This window comes from Capra hircus, chromosome 4 (assembly GCF_001704415.2).
Source record: "Capra hircus breed San Clemente chromosome 4, ASM170441v1, whole genome shotgun sequence".
Lineage (NCBI taxonomy): Eukaryota > Metazoa > Chordata > Mammalia > Artiodactyla > Bovidae > Capra > Capra hircus.
In genome coordinates this window covers 53,552,167-53,577,007 of record NC_030811.1, presented here as the reverse complement: position 1 = coordinate 53,577,007, position 24,841 = coordinate 53,552,167, and the positions used below count along the sequence as shown (strand labels likewise).

General features: G+C 41.9%; 1 protein-coding gene across 1 annotated transcript in view; it reads right to left on the bottom strand.

Moving 5' to 3' along the window:
* The window catches only part of CHN2 (chimerin 2), a 340,146-nt gene that overhangs the window by 25,281 nt on the left and 290,024 nt on the right, over positions 1 to 24,841 (bottom strand). Inside the window, exon 7 of the mRNA XM_018047100.1 lies at positions 16,066 to 16,143. Within this exon, the coding sequence (XP_017902589.1) occupies positions 16,066 to 16,143 (78 nt within the window). The remainder of the gene's footprint in view (positions 1 to 16,065; positions 16,144 to 24,841) is intronic.

The window sequence follows — 24,841 nt, the reverse complement described above, 5'->3', positions numbered from 1 at the left end:
TCAGGAAAGTGTCCTACTGAAAGCTGAACAGTTTACAAATTAAGCAATCAAAGGCTTCTTAATATTTTAGCAGAGATGCTCTAAAGCACCAGTCCTTTTTGGCACCAGGGACCAGTTTCATGGAAGACAATGTTTCCACAGACTCACAGGGGATGGTTCCAGGATGATTCAAGTGTGTTACATTTATTGTGCACTTTATTTCTATTATTATTATGTCAGCTTCACCTCAGATCATCAGGCATTAGACCCTGGAGGTGAGGGGCTCCTGATGGTTAATTAAAGCAACAACGTTGATTGCACATATACTGTTGAAATTGCAAGGTTGATAAAATAATATGTAAAATAATATATCTCAAAAAGAAAGAAAAGAAAAAAAAGGCATGGAAAAGAAGGCCCCTGTGTTATCCAAGACAGTCAGGAAGTCCTCTTTTGAAAGGGTGACCTCAAATTGCTTGAAGGAAGAGAAGAAGCCAGTCTGGTGGGGGCTTTGAAGGGAGCATTTCAGGCAGGAGTCTGACTGAAGGCACCACTGACTGAATGGACATGAGTTTAAGTAAGCTCAGGGAGTTGGTGATGGACAGGGAAGCCTGTTGTGCTGCAGTCAATGGGATTAGAAGAATTAGAAGGTCAGGGTGGCCAGAACACCAGAGTGAAGGGGAGAGGGACTGGGATGAGGCTGAAAGTAAGACAGCACCTTGAAGGCTTTCTTAACAAGTGTGGATTTGGTTGTGATCAAGTACAACAGGAAGTTCCTGGAGGACTTCAAGTAGGACGATGATTTTTTTAAAAAAGATGTTCTGACCACTGTGTTGAAAATGGAAGGGAGAGTATTAATAGTAGAAATGATTCAGCAACTAGGTAGTAGCGTTCAGTTGAGAAACGATAGAGGCCATGACCAGGATATTGGAGGTAGAGATGGGAAGTGAGTGGATTTGAGATCTATTTTGAAGTTAGCATTTAAAGGACTTGATTGTAGAATAAATGTGGGTCTTTGAAGGAGAGGGTAATCAAGAGTGACTCCTCGATTCTCATTTTAGAAAGCAGGCAGATAGTGATGCCACTTGCTGAGATATGGAAGACATTCTTTTGGGAGAAATTCAAGACTTCAGTTTTGAGCAGTGAAAGGTTAAATGCTGCTGAGATTCCAAATGATAGAATTAAGCAGGAATTTACATCGAATTCAATAGCTCACAGGAGGAGGAACTGGAGGTCTACATTTGGCCAACCTTGACAAATATATGGAATGTAAAATTGTGTGAATGGGGGAAAATAAAACCTCTTAGAGATAGTAGAAAATGAAGAAAATAGAGCCTAACCCCAACCCCTTGATGCACCAGCATTTGGAGAGAACCAAAAGAGTAAAGTGGTTTAGAAGTCAAGAGGTGAAGCATGTTTCAGGGAAGGAGTGGCCAATTCTAGGTTGAATGCAGGAAAGAGGTCCAGTCAATTGCAGGTTCAACTGTGACTCAGACACATGGAAGTCACTGGCAACCTTGACAAAAGAAGTCTCTGGATCACTGAGGGCAGAAGTCATTCTTGAGGGAACTGGGAGGATAACTGGGAGGCATGGAAGGCTGTGATGTCCAGCAGAGCAACAAGAGAGCTCCAGGCAGGTAAGGAATGGGCCCTGGAAGGACTTTTTAAAAATAAAAGACGGGAGACGTTCAGTTCAGTTCAGTTCAGTCCAGTCCAGTCACTCAGTCATGTCCAGCTCTTTGCAATCCCATTGACTGCAGCACAACAGGCTTCCCTGTCCATCACCAACTCCCTGAGCTTACTTAAACTCATCTCCATTCAGTCAGTGATGCCTTCCAACCATCTCATCCTCTGTTGTCTCTTCCACCTTCCGCCTTCAATCTTTCCCAGCATCAGGGTCTTTTCAAAAGAGTCAGTTCTTCACCTCAGGTCGCCAAAGTATTTGAGTTTAAGCTTCAGCATCAGTTGTTCCAGTGAATATTCAGGACTGATTTTCTTTAGGATAGACTGGTTAGATCTCCTTGCTGTCCAAGAGACTCTCAAGAGTCTTCTCCAACACCACAGTTCAAAAGCATCAGTTCTTTGGTGCTCAGCTTTCTTTATAGTCCAACTCTCACATCCATACATGACTACAGGAAAAACCATAGCTTTGACTAGACGGACCTTTGTTGGCAAAGTAATGTCTCTGCTTTTTAATATGCTGTCTAGGTTGGTCATAACTTTCCTTCCAAGGAGCAAGTGTCTTTTAATTTCATGGCTGCAGTCACCACCTGCAGTGATTTTGGAGCACCCCAAAATAAAGTTTCTCACTGTTTCCATTGTTCCCCATCTATTTGCCATGAAGTGATGGGACCAGATGCCATGATCTTAATTTTCTGACTGTTGAGTTTTAAGCCAACATTTTCACTCTCTCCTTTCACTTTCATCAAGAGGCTTTTTAGTTCTTCTTCACTTTCTGCCATAAGTGTGGTGTCATCTGCATATCTGAGGTTATTGATATTTTTCCCGGCAATCCTGATTCCAGCTTGTGCTTCATCCAGTCCAGCATTTCTCATGATGTACTCTTCATATAAGTTAAATAAGCAGAGCAACAAATATACAGCTTTGACATACTCCTTTCCCAATTTGGAACCAGTTTGTTGTTCCATGTCCAGTTCTAACTGTTGCTTCTTGACCTGCATACAGATTTCTCAGGAGGAAGGCGAGGTGGTCTGGTATTCCCAACTCGTTAAGAATTTTCCACAGGTTGTTGTGATCCATACAGTTAAAGGCTTTGGCATAGTCAATAAAGCAGAAGTAAATGTATTTCTGGAACTCTCTTGCTTTTTCTGATCCACAGCTGTAGGCAATTTGATCTCTGGTTCCTCTGCCTTTTCTAAATCCAGCTTGAACATCTGGAAGTTCACGGTTCATGTACTGTTGAAGCCTGGCTTGGAGAATTTTGAGCATTACTTTACTAGCATGTGAGATGAGTGCAATCGTGTGGTAGTTTGAGCATTCTTTGGCATTGCCTTTCTTTGGGATTGGAGTGAAAACTGACCTTTTCCAGTCCTGTGGCCACTGCTGAGTTTTCCAAATTTGCTAACATATTGAGTGCAGCACTTTCACAGCATCATCTTTTAGGATTTGAAATAGCTCAACTGGTATTCCATCATCTCCATTCGCTTTGTTCTTAGTGATGCTTCCTAAGGCCCACTTGACTTGGGAGACATTTGAATATATTAGTTTGTCAATGAGATTGATGTGATAGGTAGAAGAGATTGGAGATGCAGAAAGGAAAGAAGCAAAAGAGGGATGATCCTGAAAAGCTGAGAGATGATGGGATTAAGGGCATATATATAAGCAACATTCAAAAAGAGAAACAGTTGAGATCTTTCCAGAATTCCTAAGAGACACAAAATCTTCAGGTTAAAAAAACCTGAGTCTCAAAACTGATGAATAAAAAATAATTTAGACCTATACAGATGAGAGTGGAAGTGCACAACACTAAACAGACAAGCAAATCCTCAAAAACAGTTACCTGCGAAAGGACAGTAATTAGGAGGAAAACAGAATTCTCCTCAGCCAAAAGAGAAAAGTAAATTACAGAGGCATTTCATCAAAGTCCTCAGAGAAAATTATTGTCAATCTAACTTCTATACACAGCCAATCACCATTCAAAAGCAAGGGTGAAAGAAAGATATTTTCAGACAAATGCCAAGAGTTTCCACTCACAGATCCTCAGTCAAAGATATACCTAGGGATTATATTATTCTGTAAGAAGCACATTGAACCTAGTGGGAAAGGACGGGATTCAAGAAGCCACAGTAAGCAAGAAAACTGGGAAACATGGGCCAATATAATCAAGCCTCTCCATAAAAACAATAACAAGATGACTAATTTCAGAGGACTTAAAAACAGGTTGAAAAAAATGGCATGGAAGATTCAAACAGTAAAACAAATAAACAAAAAAGGTTATTGTAGAATATAATGAAATAGAATGAAAAATTTTCAAAAGGATTAAAAAAACTAAAAGGTGATTTTTTAAAAAAGTTTTACAAAATAGCCAAACCTTAGGGAATTGATCAAGATAAAAGGCACAAACACTAAAGGGGAGGACATAATTGCTGATGCTGTAATGATGTAAAACAAAACCTTGAGAACTTTCTACCCACAAAATTAAAAGTTATGTGAAATGGATAATTTATTAGAGAATATAAATTATCAAAAATGACTCAAAATAATATAAAAAACCTAAATTCACTTATGCCTATTAGATTTAATTAATTAAATCTAATAGCCACTGATTCCAAATAATCTTGTTAGATTTAACCAACTTTTAAGAAAACAATTTCTAGCCAATACAGACTATTACAGAGGGAAAAGAAAAGTTTCACAGTTCACTTAATGAAGCTAGTCTTGATTCAAAAACCATACAAGAATGACACATAAAAGTAAAATTATACATCTATTCAATTATGAACATAAATGTAAAAATCCTTTAAAAATCCTACTGAATATAGCATTCTGTTTAAATGTCATGACCAAGGGAGGGCTTATTTCAGGGATTTAAAGTAGTTGACATATTATTAGAATTCAGAAGAATAACAAGAGAGAGAAAACAAAAAATCATTTAAAAATTAGAATATCAACAGTTAACAAAATTCAATACCTGTTCATACTAATAGCACTTAGCATACTAGGAAAAGAGGGAACTTCTAAAAATGGTTGATTAAAGATGTCTATGATATGCACATGACAAACATCACATTTAAAGATAAAACATCAGAATAATTTCCTTAAGAGTCAGCAGAAAGATAAGGCTGCATGCTATAGAAGCTTCTCTTGGGCATTATCCTGCTGAGTTTTAGCCAGCGTACTAAAACAAGACAAAGAAATACACCATATGTAATTGGAAGAAAGAACAAAGCTATCCAGTTTACTTAATATAAGAGCAATAACAAGAAATCAGTACATATTAACAGTTTCTCATTTTGTTAAATCATAAAAATTAAAGACTATTCACAGCATCAGGAATAATCTAAAATAATTATAAAATAATTAACATAAGTAAGGAGACACTCTATATTCATGTATGACAATGCTCAATACTATAAATATATCAATTATTTTCCAAATGAAGCTTTAAATCCAATGCAGTTTCAACAAAGTTTTCATAATGCTTTCCCCCAAATTGACAAGATGACCCTACAACCTACATGGAAGAATAGAACAGAAAGAAATAGCCATGATAATTTTGAATAAGTAAAAGAATGTAAGAAAATATATTCAACTATATTTTGAGACTTCTATAGTTTAAAAAAAGTAAAGCATCATGCAGTAAAAACAAACCAGTGGAACAGAGAGGAAATGACAGAAACCAAATTACACATATACGGAGACTTGGTTTTCTCAGAAATGGCATTACACATTAGCAGGGGAACGATGTCAGAGAGAGGAACTATTTCCCAGTTCATCCACCTATTTACCCACTCATGATTCACTCATTTATTTGATAGTTAACTGCTGATTGCCTACTTTGAACCTGGTACTGTACTAGTCCTCAGAAATACAAAGTAAAAATAGATCAGAGGAACAGAGACCTTCCTGCACTCCAGGGTTTCACCTACCAGAATAATCAGGCAACATAAATAAGCATCTTGTGGTAGTATACTGTGCGAGAGTAATAAATTCTTCTGAGAAGGCTGGGGAAAATGATACTTGAATCGGAGTTTGAAGGATGGATAGGAGTTCACTAGACTGGGCTGATGGGACACTGATGATGTTGACTGGGGAGGCAGATAACTTGGGGAGAACATTCCAAGAAGAGCAAACGGCACAACTAAAGGCCAGTGAAGGTGTTTGACTTTTTAAAGGCCTTCTTTTCTTGTAGGTCATGCAAGAAAAAAAAAAGGGAGTGAAAAATTCCTATCTGGAACACCTCCCATAGTTGAAGAAATCACATGGGAAATAACTACACACCTTAGGGTAAAAATAAAAATGCAATATTTAGGAACTGGGAGAGTAGCTATTATATAGTGTTTACTATCCATTGATAAGATGGAAACTAGTTGACTGAATGCTTCAGGAAGTCCAGGACACGCTAATTATAGATTTTCTAAAATTTTTGCCATATTTAAAAAATAATTATTCAACAACATCCTTTCCCATCAATGATGTATCCCCACTGTCTTCTGTCCCATTTCTTCAGCCAAACAAATGCAGGCAAGCACTTCTGAATGGCAAATAGCTCTATTTATTGTCCCCACAAATACACATTCCCCAGAAATCGGCAAAATGGCGACAGAAGGGAACGTAAAGTTAGTTAAACATTATTTTAGGCCCACTGCCTAATTTCCTCTTTGTGATGGGCTTTTGTTTATTTTCATGGCAGATAGATTGTTCAGTTTTCTTTTGGGTTCACAAGAACAATCTCTAGACAGTAGGCTGTATGTAAATGCTGAGAGTACGCTCTCTGGAGTCTTCTAATTTGGGATTGAATTATGATTTTTATTCTCCCATTGAAACGTCCCATATCGTGAAAAGTCAGTGATCAGCTTTTTCCATTCTCTGAATGATATTGATTTTCAAGAATATCTTTTCAGAAAAAAAGAATATTTTGCAAACTTTAGGGCAGTAACTAAAATACCCTAGACAGGAAGAAAATACCCCAGACAGGAAGAATGTCTGTCCAAGACTATTATACTAGGCCTGGTCTGCCTGGAATTCAAAAACCACACCAAACAGAAAAAGATGATATTATAGGAGATAAGGTCTGTTTGACAAATAGCCCAGGAATAGCCACCCAGTAAAAACAAGAGCAAGGAGAGTTGTCAAGAAAAATCTCAGGCGTTTAGTGAGTATCCCCCGACTTGGCTCTTTCTCAATGAGCAGGATGTTATTTGTCTCATATCTGCTGAATCTGGAAAACAGTATTCCCTGGTGATTTCATAACAAGCCTGTTTTGATGGGTCAGTATAGACACCGCCCAAGTGTATAACCAGCTCAGCCCAGTTGTAGACCATAAGAAACAGAAAGTGCTATTCATGATGTGCTACAGTTGAGAAATTTTGCTTTTCCTTATCAGTACACATCAGAGTCTCTCAACCTTGGCTCTACTGACATTTGGGGCTGGTAAATCTTCATGTACTGTCGGATGGTCAACAACATCCCCGGCCTTTACCTAACAGATGCCAGTAGCAACCCCTCAGTTGGACCAACCACAGATGTCTCCAGATAGTGCTTGGGGACAAAGTAACCCTAGTAGAGAGTTGTGGGTACAGACTAAAACCATATCAGCTCAGTCTGTCATTTTTCTTACTTATAACTTTATTCTTATACTTTTATTTGAAAAGGACTCATGTATCAAAGGCACTTTTTTCTTAACTGCTTTATATGCATAGTAGAGGAGGCTGGGAGACTAAAGTCACTTCCGGCTACAAGTAAGTCTCTGGACCTGGGGCTCTTCTAGTTGAGCTTTTGCCCCAGAGTTCCCTGGGGCTGGAGGACAGGCAGCTTGTCCATGGTTACCCAGACAGTCAGCAGCACTTGCCTCCCACTCTTAGCCGAGGGTTTTTCCTATAACCAACTGCATTTCCCATCATCATATGACACTGAACTTATATGAGAAATTAGGTGGAACTTTGGACTTTTCCCTCTTGCACTATCAGATGAAATACTGACCTTGAAATGAACCTTTTCAGATGCAGGAAAATAGCCAAGGGGAATCACTGGGGCTGTGACCGAAGACTCTGGGTTTTCCTGCAAGGTCAGCTGAGCAGATGCGGGGGGACAGCTGGGTTTCTCCACCACTGAGCCCCCAGATGCATCCATTCAGCAGCTGTCCTAATACATTTAAAACAGGATTTTCAATTCTAAAACATTGATTGTTGCCACAAAGCTTTTGGGCAGTCTCCCCATTAATATGGTGAGATATCCTCCTCTTGGGTTGATGAAGGCATCTGCACCCACATCCTCTGACACTTTTCTGCTCAAAGACTACCAGGCCCCCCATTGTCGACTGCAAGTTTTTTTTGGCCTTGGCACTGCTGACATTGGGGCCAATAACCCTTTGTGGTGGGGACTGTCCTGGCCCTTGTAGGATGTTCAGCAGCATCTCTGGCTTCTGCTAGGCTCCAGTCATGAGAATGAGAAATGTCTCCAGACACTGCCAGATGTCCCCTGGGAGCACCATGGCCTTGTTTGAGAACCACCTAGCAAAGAAAGAGCTCACATTCTTATGCCACCACCATCTTTCTGATACCTGGCAATGCCTGGCACATACTTGGCCCTCAGTCTGGATTTGCTGAATTTAAAAAAAAAAGTGTCTAAATAGTTACCTCTTCTTAGAACATTTAGTCATTTAGAATAGTCTCTTTGAATGATACGTTCTTGGCATAAAACAAACTCAATATAAAATTAATAACAACCAAGCATTTTATATGGGCCAGACTTGTTAATAAATAATTAAAAATAGCCAAGCCACTTCCCTGGTGTGGGGCCTAACCAAGGAATCTCTGTTGGGTTTGCTGTCAAAGACTATTTTCTTTGCAGCAGGCTCTGCTGGTTTATAAAGGATTTACAATGACAGTATCCCAATATTTACATAAAATCATGTCAAGGAGGTATAAGATGAGGTTTAAGTTAGATTCTGCCAGTCAGAGAGAGTACTCACCTATGTGAGAACCTTGTCCAAAAACTTTTTCCTCAACTTGGTCAAAATCTCATGAATGAAATTCCATTGGGAAAAGGCATTATGCTGCTGGTCTCAAAAGGACTATTTAAAACATGACTACTGGCACTTTCCTGGTGGTCCAGTGGTTAAGACTTAACCTTCCAACACAACGGGTGCAGGTTCAATACCACACACCTCATAGCCAAAAGTCCAAAACATAAATCAGAAGTAATATTGTAACAAAAATTCAATAAAGACTTTAAAATATATACTTAAAAAATATAAAATAAATAAAAACAGATTACTAGATTAAATAAGCTGTCATTTTCAAGAACAAGCCCTTTTAAAACCAAGCATCTACTACCTGTAAAGTCATAGTAAATCTTGGTGAATCACAGAAGAAAGGGTTTCCGTGCAACCTACCAGGTTGGTTTGACAGGTGCTGTTTCATATGAATCATAATGTGTAGCCTATTTGTAGAATGCAAAGCCTGGCGATGAACTGGGGAAGAAGCTAAGATCTAGAAACTAGGGCTGGTAGGTCTCAACAGGGTGGTTCCATGAAGTGACTCGGCAGACAGGAACAACAGGAGGCAGGCAAGAACTAACCCAGGGGTAAAGGGTGGAGTTTGCCAGACACAAACCTCATTTACTTTGCAGGTTCGCTGAAGGCTAGTCCTATTAATAGCTCCAAAATGGCACAAGAGCAATGGGTATACTTTACAAAAGATGGAGCCAAAAGTGTAGGTGACGAGGCTAATTAGTGCTGCAGAGCACCCAGGCTGTCAGACAATAATATGAAATAATAACATCGAGGCTCAGGACAGCTTCATGACTTGTTTCAAGCAGAACCCAATGGAAAGAGTTGGACTGTGTTATGAAACTTGAAGTGGAATTCTTCAAAACAAGGAGGAAAGGATTACAGCTGACATCTCCAGGTCCTCTACCTGGAAGGATTCCTTTCTTTCACATATAACCTGGATACCACCCATCCTCCAGACATCCTGTAGCCCCATTCATGTAGTTACACAGGGATGGGGGGTTTGACCTCCATGGCCAAAATGATCTGAGCAAAGCAGACACTTGGTCCAAGTCAGGCTAGTCTGGTTCTTTCTCTATGGAAAGTTAGAATTGGCATTTTGTGGTTGGTCTTTGTAATACATAAAGCAGAGAGTTATCATCAGCCATACTGTGCAGATCATATAGACTAAGATGTTTTTGTGCAGGGAGAGAATAATGAAGCTGATATCCAGAGAGTAGAAAGCAATGAAGGGATGGGAAGGGAGAAGGAGAGAAAGGAAGGAAGAGAGGGAAGGAGGGGGCAGAGAAACTGAGCCCAGGTACACCCCTAGCTCCTGCTTCCTCCTTGCCTAGTTCTAAACAGTCCCTGGGGCTCTATGAGACTTGCCTATTTCACTTAAGATGGTATCCAGAGGTTCTAAAAATTATAACGGCCAGACAATTGCAGGAAGTAGATGGAAAGTAAAAGTTGCTCAGTCATGTCTGACTCTTTGCGACCCCATGGACTACACAGTCCATGGAATTCTCCAGGCCAGAATACTGGAGTGGGTAGCTTTTCCCTTCTCCAGGGGATCTTCCCAACCCAGGAATCGAACCAGGGTCTCCTGCATTGCAGGTGGATTTTTTTACTAGCTGAGCCAAAAAGGAAGTCCAAGAATACTGGAGTGGGTAGCCTATCCCTTCTCTAGGGGATCTTCCTGACCCAGGAATCGAACTGGGGTCTCCTTCATCGCAGGTGAATTCTTTACCAACTGAGCTATCAGGGAAGCCCTAGGAAGTAGTTTAAAATGAGGCCACTTCATAGACCTCTTGGAGCACAAGCCATATTTTCTTCATAAAGTCTAGTATTTCCAAGCCTTGTTTGATATTCATGGTGATGAAGCTTGGCTTCCCTTTGAATTGTTCCTTCCAGACTTGCTTCTGCCAAAACAGCCTTTTCTGATTATAAAACAAAAGAAATAAAACTCACAACTGTTTCTGAAGCCATTGTCTGCCTGTGACAAAGTGCAGGTGCAAAATCCAACAGAAGCGGGACCAGGACAGTCTAAGGGTCCCTGCACACCCATGAGAACACAGGGCAGGCAAAATACTGGGGAGAGAGAGCTGGCACATTTTATGAAGTCAGCAAGGATGAGGAAAAGAGGGGCTTGCATGTGGGAAGCAAAAGTGGCTAATTCCAAAGCAAATGATCACTCCACTGATGAAAATGTGGAAACTGAGGACAGAGATAGAAACCATCAAGGAGCCACAAAACCCAAACAGGGAGGCGGTGATGCTGCCACATCCTAGACGGGTGTCCCAGCCGTGGCACTGGGACACACTCTCAGCCTTCTGACCTTCTCGTCCTGGCGCCCAGAGTCTTGGGAGTGGGAGGTGTGTTTAGAAGGCGTGTGCTGCTTGAGCACGCATATACGCACAGTGTACCATGGGAATAGGATGCTCGCTGGTGCAGCCTCATCTGTGGAGTGTGGGGACAGGAAAGGGTAAGGCAGACAACTGTTTAACTTAAATCCAGACAAGGCCGCTTTTGAGAGGCACCTCACAGGAAACTGGGACAGCAAGAATAAACCTGGGCACGTGTGCAAGATCGCGGGTAGCTGGCATGGCCAGATCCTCTGACCACATGGGGAGCTGGCCTGACATGCCTGGATCCGGCCTCTGTCTCCCTGGCACAGGTGGTGACCCTGGCATGGACTGCTGCCCACTACCTGAAGGGGCTGGAACACAACTAACATGAGCCTTGAATGAAAGCAAACTCTGGGGCAGGAAGTGAGGAAGGAAACTGCAAGCTTAGGTGATCAGGGTGGGGAGATGCCTGCTACACATGCTCTCCACATATTCACTGACAGCCCACTCTGGGCCAGGCCCTGATCAAGACACTGGGGTTTCTGCAGAAAGTAAAACACACAAAATCTCTGTCTCTACCCCTTTCCCCCGACCCAGGAAGGTGTTTCTCTCTGATAAGCAGAAAACACATCAATACATGTGTACTATGTCAGCTGGTGTTCAGTGATAGGGATGAAAATAAAGTTGGCAGAGGGCTAGGAAAGGGATGGACAGGGGACAGAGGGAATGAAGGGCAGATGGACGGGCAGGACTAGGGGAGGCGGGGGAACGCAGGTGAGGTTGGGGTGGGGTGGTCTGCTCTCCAATGTTTAGAACTCTTTGGACCTCTGCTCTCCATCCATATTCCATATAGGGAGAAAAGATGTCCCTCAAGCGGCCTGGGTGGAGAGAGCTTTCGGAAGGAGTGAGTGATGTGCACACACATGCAGCCTTGGGAGGCCGAGAGCACAAGCTGCCTGAGAGGAAGAGGGCCCATGGATCAGCAGCCTGTGACCATCCAGTCCACCCCAGCTGACTCTCCAGAGGTGCAGCGAGCACTTCTGTCTCCTGGATCCTCTCTTTCCTGCACCCTGTTCACCCCTGGCTCATTTCTGACTCTGAAGTTCTGATTCATGTCTTCGCACTGCTCTTTCAGTTTTTAATTACATCTCAGTGACCAGGGAAGATGAAAGAGATGGTTAAAAAAAAAAAAAGTAAGAGGGACAAGAAGAAGTGAAGGTAGAAAGTAAGAAATACAGAGCCAGCTACACACCAAAATGCAAGGAAGATGAGAGACGCAAAAAGATGAACAATAAAATAATAATAGAAGGCAAGCTTACTGGGTGCCAATGACCTTCAGTGATTCACAAGTATTCTTTTTGATTTCTTTATTTTAATTGGAGGCTAATTACAATATTGTGGTGGTTTTTGTCATACATTGACATGAATCAGCCATGGGGGTACATATGTCCCCATCCTGAACACCCCTCCCAGTTCCCTTCCTATCCCATCCCTCAGGGTTGTCCCAGTGCACCAGAAGTGCCCTGTTTGAGTGCCCTGTTTCATGCATCTTAAACCTTATGGCACTCCCATTTTACAGATGAGGAAACTGAAGCTCAGAGAATTAAGCTACTTGCCAAAGAGCATGTTGTGGCCAGTGGCACCAAGCTGGCCACAGCTACCTCATCATTGCACTAGGTGAGGAAAGAAAGACAGTTATCCAGGCTGATGGGGTTGAGGGGTTCCTGAAGGTTTCAGAGCTCAGCCACAAGGTGTTCTTAGGGCAGACCCTCTAAAACAGAGCTATTCCACCTACTAGAGAGTGTCTCTTTCAGTCCAGGAGATAAACAGAGATGCAGACATAAAACATGTTAAATAACAGAATTCTTTCTCTGTTTATCAGACAGCTTTCATTGTAGAGAGGAGCCTATTAATTTCATCATTCCTCCAACAAATACTCTTAGTTTCTAATATGTATAAGGAATCCTGAGAATTTGACATTTAAACCAGCAACAAGCGCATTTGTATACATGTTGAAAAGTATATAATTATTGCATGAAATGAGGAGCAACTTTAATTTGCTTCCAAAAGGTTTTGTTTCCAGAGCAGAATTTCAGTTTTTCCCAGACATGCTTTGTTTGGAAATCAAGGGCAGTAGATATGCCCTCAGGAGCACTGATGGGAGTCTTCTCAAAGAACGGAGTGGGAAGGGTTCCGACCTCAACCAGGTCAGGAGTATTTAGCCATTGCTGTTTTTAAAAACTTATTATTGAGACTTCCCTGGTGGTACAGTGGCTAAGACTCCATGCTGCCAATGCAGGGGGAGTGGCGGAACTAAGATGCTACATGGCAAGGCCAAAATATAAAAAAACTGCAATTATTGCATTATTTTTTAAAATTTGAAGTACAATTGATTTACAAAGATGTCTTAGTTTCAGGTGTATGGCAAAGTGATTTTTTTTCATTATAGGTTACCTATTCATTGCTTGTGATGAAGCTCCTGGGGAGAGTGAGGAAAGGGCTTTTCATTCAAGGAATAGTCCTGATGGGGGCAAAAAAAATCTTGCTCTGAAGTGAGGCATCAAGATCTGCAGGCAGATTCAAGACTCTGGTAGGAGGCCTCTCGATGAGAGTGCAGACAGGGCCTAGTAAAGCTTATTTGTTGATAAGCATGAGAATGTGATTACTTGTTCTTTTTAAACATCTACTTTATGCCAGACACATAATGTCCTCAAATAATAACCCAACTTACAAATCAAGACAGTTTCAGAACAAAGCCTACTAGAAATGAATATAAATAAAAACTTCCTGCAAAATTAAGATATAAAACAGATTCCAGGCAGATGTCAGGGGCCTTTGATAAGCACTTTCTTTCTTTGGTTAGGTCATGTTACTAAAACCTTACTGCTCTATTTATAGCAGGGACCTGCTTTTAGAATGTTCTTCTAAAGACCATGCAGAGTTTCCACTTAAAAGTTGGTTGTGGGTAGGGGTGGGGGGTGAGGAGAGGGCTGAATGAGGATAAAAGGGACCAGGAGTGACAGAGGGAGCCACCCCCTCCTGCCCCAGCCTCTCATTCTTAAGGACAGTGGCACGAGCAGTACCATTGAAAGCCACAATCAACTGACACAGCACTCAGGGTCTGCTATGTCTCAAAGACGGCTATTTAAAACACGGAAGAGAAATGGTCCTGTCTGGCTTCCATTCCCCCCTGACAACTCATCTGTCCTCTGCTTTCTTTTCTCTCAATAGCAGTAAGTTAGAAAAGATATTGTCAATAGATACAGACTTCTTAAACAAACATTTAAAAAGCTGTTAGTGTTTTTCAGTAATAATTAACATAAATCATGTTAGCAACAGAACTACTTGAGAAGATAAGGTTCAACTATCCTTTTGGTTTAAATGTTTTTATGTCCTATGCAGAGATCTAAGATGAAAAAAAGGCTGAAATTAATTTTGAAGTACCAATCAACTAAATACACTTGTGTGTTCTTCACACAAACTCAGACACAGTATCTATAGAGGAAAGCTATTCCATGCAAACATATATTGCAACAGGGCAAAAGTCCAGCTGGATCTTAAAGCCAAAAGAATCAGAATTTTCAAGAGGGAGGAAAAAAAAAAAGGCAAGTCCAAGATCCATCCTCCCATTCATGGTGGTGCAAATACAGGAGGCAAAGGATCAGGAATTTCTGCCAAAAGTCAGAAAAACACTTTCTTAAAATTAAAAAAAAAAAATAATTAGGGTAAAGATAGAAAAGAGAAAAAAGAAAAAAAACATAAATTAGACCTGTCACTATTCAGTGATGCGCCAAATTAGAATTGTCACTACTCAGTGGTGGGAGAAATAACAAGAGCCTTGGCATGGATAAGGACCTATCTAATGCAATTATTCACTCTCATGCTAAATCCGGAGGGCTGGATAACTCTATGCCTCAGTTCAATTATAGCATGCAAATGTCTGAGCTCCTTGCTTTCTAAAAACAGAAGCAGGGCAAACAGACCAAACGAACACAAATGTATATTTAATAGACACACATCTGTCTGTATGAAGGGTAGGAAAGCAACAGAATGAACTAGGATTTCCTGGTCACTTCTGACAAATGGTTCTCCAGTTCCAAAAGTTTCTTGGGCTACTGACCCTAAAGGAAAAGAATTTTTAAAAAAGAATACAATTTGCATTTAGCTGCTCCTGTCTCTTCTTCCTAGATCCTTCATCTCCATTCCCTCCAACTTCCACACGGTCAGCCCCTGTGCTGGTGTAAAACCTCTAACTCTGTCCTGTCTCTCCTGCACTTAAGGGCATCTCAAACCAGGCAATTTGGCATCAGAACCTCCTCCTGGCCCTTCTTGGAAAACACATCGGGTCAAAGGAAACAGGCCATAATTTTCTGACGGCAGGCCGTTTCTCCAAGTGCTAGTCTGAAATGAAGATAGTGGTATTTCCAGTTTATAAATACACATGGGAAAATCCACTCAACCCCCCGCCAGCTCTTTCTATCTTTTTGTTTGGTCTGGTGAGCAAGACCAAGGCTGGGACCAGAAGGAGCTTGGCAAGGCTGCCAGGGCGCCCCCTGCACCTCAAGCACAAACAAAAGCTACTGGATGGTATCTCCCGTCATCATTTGCTTTCACAGCTGTCTACACATAAACCCAAAGAGTTAGCATCCCTGAAAACAAAAGACAAAACACAAAATGTGAAACGGGCAACTGTTTCCACTTGCTCACAGATAACTATTCTTTACTGCTACTCCGAGTGGAAAAGTACTGCTTGATATTCCCCAGATGACCTCTAAATGCCAAAGATTGGGCATGCTCTGTTTTTCTTTCACTGGACATGGGAATGTGGAGAGGAAATGGGCCGAATTCATTAGAACTCAGTTAACATACAGAGAGGTGTTTCTGAACATTAGCATCAAGCAAACTGCTTTCTGAAACCTGCCGTTTGATTTGATTCAGAGCAAGTAACTCAATGTGGAAAACAGAAAATCTGCCGTCTCTTGACTTTACCAAAGCCCAGACAGAAACCATGGCCTGGAGCTCTCCACCTGCCCTTTTATAACAGAAGAAAGCATGCAGAGGTTCGCTTACCTTAAAGTTGTGTGTCTTCTCATAGTTGAAGTGGTTGTCGTTGTGTGTGAGAGCGGCCCTTCGGACCAGGGAGGAGATCTGTGGACAGGCAAAGAGTTTGAGAGGGGGCCAGAGAAAGGCGCCTTTGACTCCCACCTTCACCCCAAGTGCCACGGCCAGCAGCTCCTGGCGTTTTCTGCCTGGCTTAGGCTTCCGAACCACAGCACACTTCTTCTCATTCTCCAGCCACAGTTCCTCGGAGAACATAGTGACCGGACCCCAGATCTTTCTGGTTTCCTCTGCGGAGCCTGGGCAGTGCAGCGCCGTCAGATTTTTTGAACTGCAGCTAATGTTAGGCAGCAGATTCGAGGCAGCTGCGTTCTGTCTGCAGAGGCCTGGGGCATGTGACCTGGAAGGGCCCATTTGAGTGATGGAGAGGGCTCTGCATCTGAATAAGGACAGGCCTGTTTTGTTCTGTGTTATTTCTTAAGGCCGACGTGTGCCTGGAACAATAGCACACATTCATGAGCTCAGCACCCCCCAGAAGCTGTATCCAGTCAGCCCCTGAGGAATCAATGGAGGAGGCAGGGGCTGGAGCTTAATTCCTCCTGCCACAGCGCATTGCAAAGGAGAGACCTCAGATACTTGCTAGCATATTTCACACACACACACCCCCAACCAACCAACTCTGATCTTCAAAGCCTGAGGCTGTATCCAATTATTCTGGGGCTCTGAACCCCATTCTGGGCTGAATTCCAGCAGATTAAACCTTTAAACCCTAATGACTGTTTAATCATATAGGGGATAAAGCCTGCGTCTCTTAAAAAAAAAAAAAATCTGCCCCAGCACTTGAAAGCTTAATTTTTATTCTTATGCTTACATTAAATTAGAACAGTCTGACCACTGACTGGGGCATACATGAACTGTATATAGTGTTTCAGCTCTGGGATCTACAGTTACAAGTTTAAAATAAGGGAGAGGATGTCTTGCCCCAGGATACCCCCATCAAATCCCCCACGCACCACAAAGAAGGCAGTATTCCTTAACTAAAACTAAAACATCATAGTTTTTTTTTTCTTTTAAATAAAACATTTTCAATGTTAATTCTGTTAGTATCCAAGCTAATGCCCTCCTGGCTCATAAAAGCATCATCTGTTTGATGGTCTCTCTCGGGACCCTGGTTTTCTGGTTCCAGGTCTCTGCATTAATAGAAGTGAGGAAATCATTATCTCTTAATGAGTACTCCTAATCTGCTGGCAAAGTTTAATGCAGCTAATGCCAGACAATAAAATCGATGCTTTTGGAACTGGAAAGCAAGAACGTGGATGGCTGGACCATGATGCAGTTGGGACTGTCCATGAATTTCATCTCATCCTCTATGTGGCCCCACATTCCAGCCCTTCCAAGCAGCCACGGGGAGAGTAACAAAACATCAATCTTTTCCTTGTGTAATTCTTTATTCCTGGCAATTAAATTCCAACTTGGTTCAGATGTCCTGCCTCTCATTTCACCTCCTTTTAACTTCTGATAATAATAAAAATCAATTTTTATATTGGGCTTTTGAACACATTAGCTTGTTAAGCCAGACAAGATTCAGAATGTGTTAAGTGCACTGACTCATTTAATCTGCAGCTCACGTATATGCAAAATAAGACTTTTATTTCCATTTTGTGGATGAGATTAAGAGAGATTTCAAGGACATGTAACTAGTTTAGGCAGCAGAGCCAGGACTAGAACCCGAAACATCTGTACCCAACACCTGTGTTCAGAAGCCCATACCCTAGCACCGAGGTAGGCAGTGCAGTGCTGCGTCGCCCACTGAGTCTTGCCAAATGCTTTATCTGAAATATTGGTCAAGTCTGCACCCTCCTTACCATTCTTGTCCCACAATAACTCAGAGCCTAGATCTCTGTCCAGTCTACCTTCCACACAGCTACCCAACAGGCTTCTTAGTCCACTCCACCTTTGCTCAGAAATGTCAGTGATTCCCCCCGGCTTGACTGCATCCTTGTACTGTGGGTTTTACATGAGCTCATCTCAACCTATCTATCTTATCTATTTCCCTATACTCCCCACCACAAATCCTACAAAACTTCTCTGACATACTCAACTTTGCACCTTGGTAGCTTGCTCTGTCTTTTAGCATTTTCTAGCACCATTTCCATGTTTACATATCCACCAACCTTCACATTCTAACTCAAATACCTCCCTCTCCAAAAAGACTTCTCCAAACTCCCCACTGGAGGCAAACACTGCTTTGGAATCCATGGTGTTTTTCTCACATTTTTCTTATTGCACTTAATCACTTTCTCTCTTAGAGCGAATTATAACAGGTCTTATAGTCTGCCATACTGAGAATCCACTGTGATACGTTTTATGTCTGGTTCACTTTTTTTTTTCCTCCTACAAGAGTGTCTAATAGGATTCCTTTAGTAGGCGTTAAATAAGTTGTCAGAAAGCACCTATACATGTAGGAAACCAGATTAATGGAGGAAGGTGTGCGAAAGTGGCTGCATGGAGTGGGTCTCTTGCCCCATCCATCACCATGCTTTAGCTTCCAAGGGTGTAAACCCCCAGGGGTCTGCCCTCCTGATGGTCTCCACCAGATTCCTTAGCCCTCCTTCCTGCTGCCCAATCCTAGAGGACATCTGCCACACACAGGGACTGAGTGAAGGTCTGGCATGCCTTTAACAGTCTTCTAGTCCTTAGCCTAAAGGCAAAAAGCCAGAGAGGAAGAATAAGGGTCCCTTCTCTAAACTTCCCAGCTAGCAAATCAAGACAGAGCTTTTGACAGCAAGTCATTCTGTGTGAGCACATATTCTGTGATCCGAATTAGATTAATTATATGGCGACATGGCTTTAGAATCTGAATAAAATAACTCTTTCAATGGAAAGTGGGCAAAAGGGGTCTCCTTTACCTTTTGGTGTGTGAATGGTTGAATACAAGCTTTAACATTTTTCTCATGTCTGTGCTTTTACTCTTAACAAGTACTTTTTATTTCTATTTGTGACAGGGATTTCTTTTTCAGATATTTGTTCAATAGAATTTACCCAAACACAAGATACATTCAGGCACGTAAACAGACACTGTTCACTTAAGATGCATCTTTATAGGGAACTGTTAAGGTTGGCAGCTGAGCAAGCATTATTCTGAGAAGTGTGGATGGCCCCAGGTCACCCTCATATTAAAGGAAAAATGCTTACAAAAGTCACTTGGTAAAAACTTGCCTCTTAAATAGCCCCGCTACACAGAGTTCTTATCCAAGCTCCTCCAGGACCATGGCTGGGTCTCTTCTGTATCCCTACAAAGTCTAACACATGTGCTGTAATATACAGAGACAGGCTGGCCATCTTTTTCTGACAAAAATTTCTATCTGACCTATTTTCATTTATATATTTATAAGAGAAAGTGCATGTGCCTACAACCTCTTTAAACCAGGGATTGTCGGGCTTCTTCCGATGCAGGGGGCGGGGGTTCAATCCCTACTGTCAGCCTTGGAACCACTGAAATTTGGGGTTGGATAATTCTTTGTTGTGGGGGCTGTCCTGTTCATTGTACAATGTTTAGCGGCATCCCTGGTGCTACCCACTAGATGCCAGTCGCACCCCTCAATTGTGATATCACAAATCTCTCCAGACCGCCACATTCCTCCTCTGAAGAAAAACGGCCCCCAGTTGAGAATACAGGGGTTAGATTAATAACAAACATTTACAGCATACTTTCTCTGTGTCAGGTATTTAATAAGCTAAGCACTTTGCATGCGCGCATGCTCAGTTGCTCAGTCATGTCCGACTCTTTGTAATCCCATGGACTGTAGCCTTCCAGGCTCCTCTGTCCATGGGATTCTCCAGACAAGAATACTGGAGTGGATTGCATTTTGTTTCTCCAGGGGATCTTCCCGACCCAGGGGTTGAAGCCACATTCCTGCATTGGCAGGCAGATTCTTTACCACTGAGCCACCTGGGCCCTTCTAAACACTTTGTATAAATTGGCTTAAGTTTTATAACCCTCTGAGATAGGTACTGTTATAATTACTTCCACTTTACAGATGAGAAAATGGGAACTGAGCATTTAAGTGATTTGCTCAAGGTCACATAGCTGATAAGTGGTAAAGCTGAGATTAGATCCTAGGCACAATGCCTAGGTCTATGCTATTTTTTGGTTGTTTTTGTTCCCCAAAATCAGTTTATTTTTTATTGTGATAAAATCAGCATAACAGCAAATCTATCATTTTAACAATTTAAAAGTATAATTCAGCAATTCAGTGGCATTACATACATTCACAATGTCCTGCAAGCATTACCACTGTCTAGTCCCAGATCATTTCCATCATTCAAAATGAAATCTTTTACCTAATTAAGCACTCACCGTTCCCTTTTCCCTCCGGCCTCCGGCAACCACTAATCTGCTTTCTCTATGGATCTGCCTATTCTGAATACTTCATATAAATAAAATATGCAATCTGTGGCCTTTTGTGTCTGACTTCTTACTTTTTATTGCTCAATAGTAATCCATTGCATACCTTGCTATGGATGGTCCACATATTGTTTATCTCCAGGGGATGTACATGTGGGCTGTTTTCACCTTTTGGCTACTGTGACTACTGCTGCTAAGAATATTCTTGAACAGGTTTTTTGTTTGAACACCTGTGCCAGTTCTTTTGGGTGTAACACTAAATCTATGCTTTTAACCATCCTCTAAACTGCCTCTCATCCAAATATTGTTCACATTTTGAAATATTGAGAGGCTAAAATGCCAGAATTACTCTCTTCCCCATAGTTAACTTGTTAACAACTCTCAGGACTGGTGTGGCCTGGTCTGGTTTCACTGAGGAGACTTTAGTGCTCATTGGGGCCTCTGCCAAAGCAGACACGACTTAAGATACTTCTGTTAGTAGGTGGGGCTATAAATAAACGGTGAAATAAGCACTTCCCTTTTCCTTTTTTATAAATGAGGGCTGGGATTCTATTTTCTGTGTATGGCCTCTCACTGCCCTTTGTCTCCGTGATGAGGATCTTGCACCCAAGGAGGCGTCAGGTAGCCAGAGGCAGTGGAAGTCTGTCAGATGAAGACAAAGAAGAAGAAAGAGGCATTGGGCAGGAAGACACGGGGAACAAAGTGCACTGGGGCGCATGTGCGTATAACATGCTCAGGGACGGCAGGAGAAAGGGGCAGCCTTTCCCTCTGCTCTGACTTTAGTAATCGAGCATCATAAAAACACAGGGATCCCAGAAGCTCATTTAATCAAAGGTCCCTTCTCCACCTGGCTTCAGGCAGACCTGCATCTTGGCCTCTGGGGACCACAACATTCTGCCTTTTTAGTACCAATTTCTAGAAAAGTTGACTTATGTCAATCTCTAGTTCTTCCATAGGTGCTGAGTAAATTTCTGTGGTACATTTTAAGGAGGGCTTTTTGAAAATGCCATCATCAGTCCCAAGACAGTCTCTCTGCACCTATTCCAATCCCAGTCCTATTCCTCCTGGGGCCCCTCTCATGTCCATCTCAGGTCTGAGTCCCCCTAAGGGGCTGAAAGCCTGAGCTATACCCCTGTTACACACACTACCCTGTAGATGCAGGCATCTGCTGCCTCATGGTAGTATATGAAATGAAGATCAATATTACTGATGCTGGTGAGGATATCATGGGGACAGCTCACTAATAGAATGTTTCTGTTTGTAATAAGTGGCCCATTGCTGGGGAAGAAACTCATTGTGTCAAATGCCCCATGTACATTGATCCAACGATTCTATTTCTAGGATTCTCTTAAGGAGGTCTTCAAACAAAGAATTAGTAGATAGATACATATCATAATAATAACAAGAAATAAGAAAAGGCTTAAACATTGAAGGTTGGGTAAGGTTAAATACATTATGGTATAAATATGCAATAGAATATTAGGTAGATATTAACAAAGATGATTAAAATAACTTTTAGTGAAGAAGGGATATTCTCACCTAATATAATGTTAGATGAGAAGTAGGCTCATAAACCTAACATAGTATGACTTCAATCATGCAGAAAATACCAAAAAAACACCAAAATATCTTCAATATACCAAATATTGGCGATAAGGCAACAGTTATCTCTAAGTAGAGAAATTTTAATTCACATTTATTTTCATCTTTATTCTTTCCTGTATATTTTGAGCTTCCTACAGTGATTGTGTTCTGGTTCCATGATATAAAAATACAAATTTTAAAGTACATTATAAAGACCTCAAATTTATTAGCTTTAGTGTGCACAAAAGATACATTCTTAACATCATAGATAATCTATGAGCTCATCTAATCCCACCTGCTCTTTTTGCAGCTGGAGAGACTGAGGATCAGGGAAGTTTAATGATTTGTGCCCCCTCCCCCATCAGAGAGCTATTCCACAACCAGGTCTAGACCCAGATCCAAACTCCAGTTTCTCTTGCCTGCAACCTTTGAAAGCGAGCACTTTTTATACTTCTGGGATCCCAGGACCCCCGGAGGTCTGGTTCAAACACAGACTGCTGGGCCCCAAGCTTTCTGGCTCAGTCAGTGTGAGAACAGGCTGAAGAATCTGCATCCCTGACAGGCTCCCAGGTGACGCTGATATTGCTGGTCCAGGGACCACACTTTGAGGATCCCTGTTGCATGCTTTCCTCTGTACCTGTGGGTCTCAACCTTCCCTGATCATTAGAATCACCCGGGGAACACAAATGAACAAACAAGCCACATTCAAGCTTCACTCAGACCAATGACATCCAAATTTCTGTGGATGGGCCTGGACCTTTAAAAATCCCCCCAGTGGGAATTCTAATGTACTCCTACCATTGGAAACCACTGCACTAATCTGAAGTACTTCACTTCAGGGGGATTATTAGAGAAGATGGAAGTATGAATGGATTACATGCTATTGAAAACCACCCCTGCCATAGGAGTCAATACCTTTTAAAACACAGAAAGTGAAAATATTTATATTCATGCCCACCCCACCCTCACCTCCCATCATGCCACTTAGAACTCCACAGACTGTCAAAGGCAAAAATCCATACCATGGCCTTTATGGGCCTGTGTGGTGCCACCCTTCCAGCTTCTCCTCCCACCCTTTCTTCTGGCCACCTTAAGAATATATAACCATGAATGAACAGTATGATTTTTAAATTGTTACCTATGACCATCCCCCTCCCCCCCAACCAAGACTTCTAGCTTTATGAGATCAGATACTGTGTGTGCTCGGGTCATAAACAGTGACCCCAGTGTTATACCTCAAACCTGGCACAAAGTAGGTACTGGATAAATTTTGCTAAACGAATGTTCACAGCTATAAAATATCTTGAAGTCAAAGTACCACTGTAGAGGTTTATCATCATCAAAACCTAGTCATCCAGTCAATTTACTCTTGTGAGTCTCTGACATAACACCCAGGGGCCATGCCCTTTGGGGTTTCCTTCTGACCAAGCTATCAGATCTCTGGTGTCACAAGAAGGGGTACTAGAAACAGGGGGACTCTGCCCCATGTTCAGGTCCTATGGGTCACAACCAAATTCAGGACCAGAATATTAAAAGTAACATTGTATATTTGTGGTCTACATTATATGATACCTCTGTAATCAAGCAGACCCCTCGGGGCCTGAGACAGACACCCTGTCATCCATGTCCTCTGCCTGCCTCTTGTTTGTAGAAAACCTCTAGTCTTCAAGGTGTCCCCTGAGCCACAAAACCCTGGCTGAGGAATTAACGATTGTAAGGATGTGAACATGTAAAAACAAAAATAGCAGTTAGGCCAGAAGCACTGGTAACAATTTAAATGGTAAATCAGCCATATGGCAGTCATAGAATCTTCAGTTCCTCCCATAAGTACATCAATAACAGTATCTAACACACATTTCTGAGTCATGATACTGAAGCCCCTGAATGAAAGCAGTTGACTACATGATGCCATAAGCTTGTAGTCCTCAGACTGGCCGGAGGCTAAGGACTGATCTTACTAACCTGTATGACACTGCCCTGATACCTCACCGTCAACCAATCAGAGGACTGTGCATCAGATGATCACATACCCTGTGACTCCCCTCCTTCCTCTTGCCTTTAAAAATGCCTCCCTGGAACCTATTGGCGAGTTTGAGCCTTTCAAGAATTAGCTGCCCTGGACTCTGTCTGGTGCCTTACAATAAATGCTGCACTTTCCTTCACCACAACCTGGGATCAGTAGATGGGCTTTACTGCTTGAGGATGAATGAAAGTTTGGTTCAGTAACATCTCTATTACAGGAGGAAGGCAGAGCGGGCATTGTTATTCTCATTTTACAGATGCAAAAACCAAGGTCCTAGTGGAAGTGGGGAATACGATCAGGTCTCCTGACTTTCTTCTCGTGGAAATCCTGACCATTGCAGCTCATCAATAGTGGAAACTACTCACGACTGACTTGGGGCTCCTTTCCTCCTCTCTGTTTCTAGAGGATTTATTACCAGCTTTTAAAATGGGGCCCTCCCCTGAGTTGTTCTACCCAGTATACCTCCAGTGACTAGCATGAGGCCAACACTAGTTCTCATGAAAGTTTTGTTTCACAAAATAAACCTTTTTTTTTTTTTTTTCAGTCTTTCTATTTTTCTTGCCTTCCATCCAAATGACTTCTAATTTTAAAAAGTTGCTCTTATTTTTTTTTTGCTTTGGCCATCAGTGTACCTCCCACACATGTCTGAGGTTCCGGGGTTGAGTAATGAGTCTGGACTGCACGTTATTTCCCTAAAGTTACAAAATATTAAAGTCAGCCTAGATGCAAAGACACCCAGCAAAATGCTGTAATCATTCATTCAGCCCAGAAGG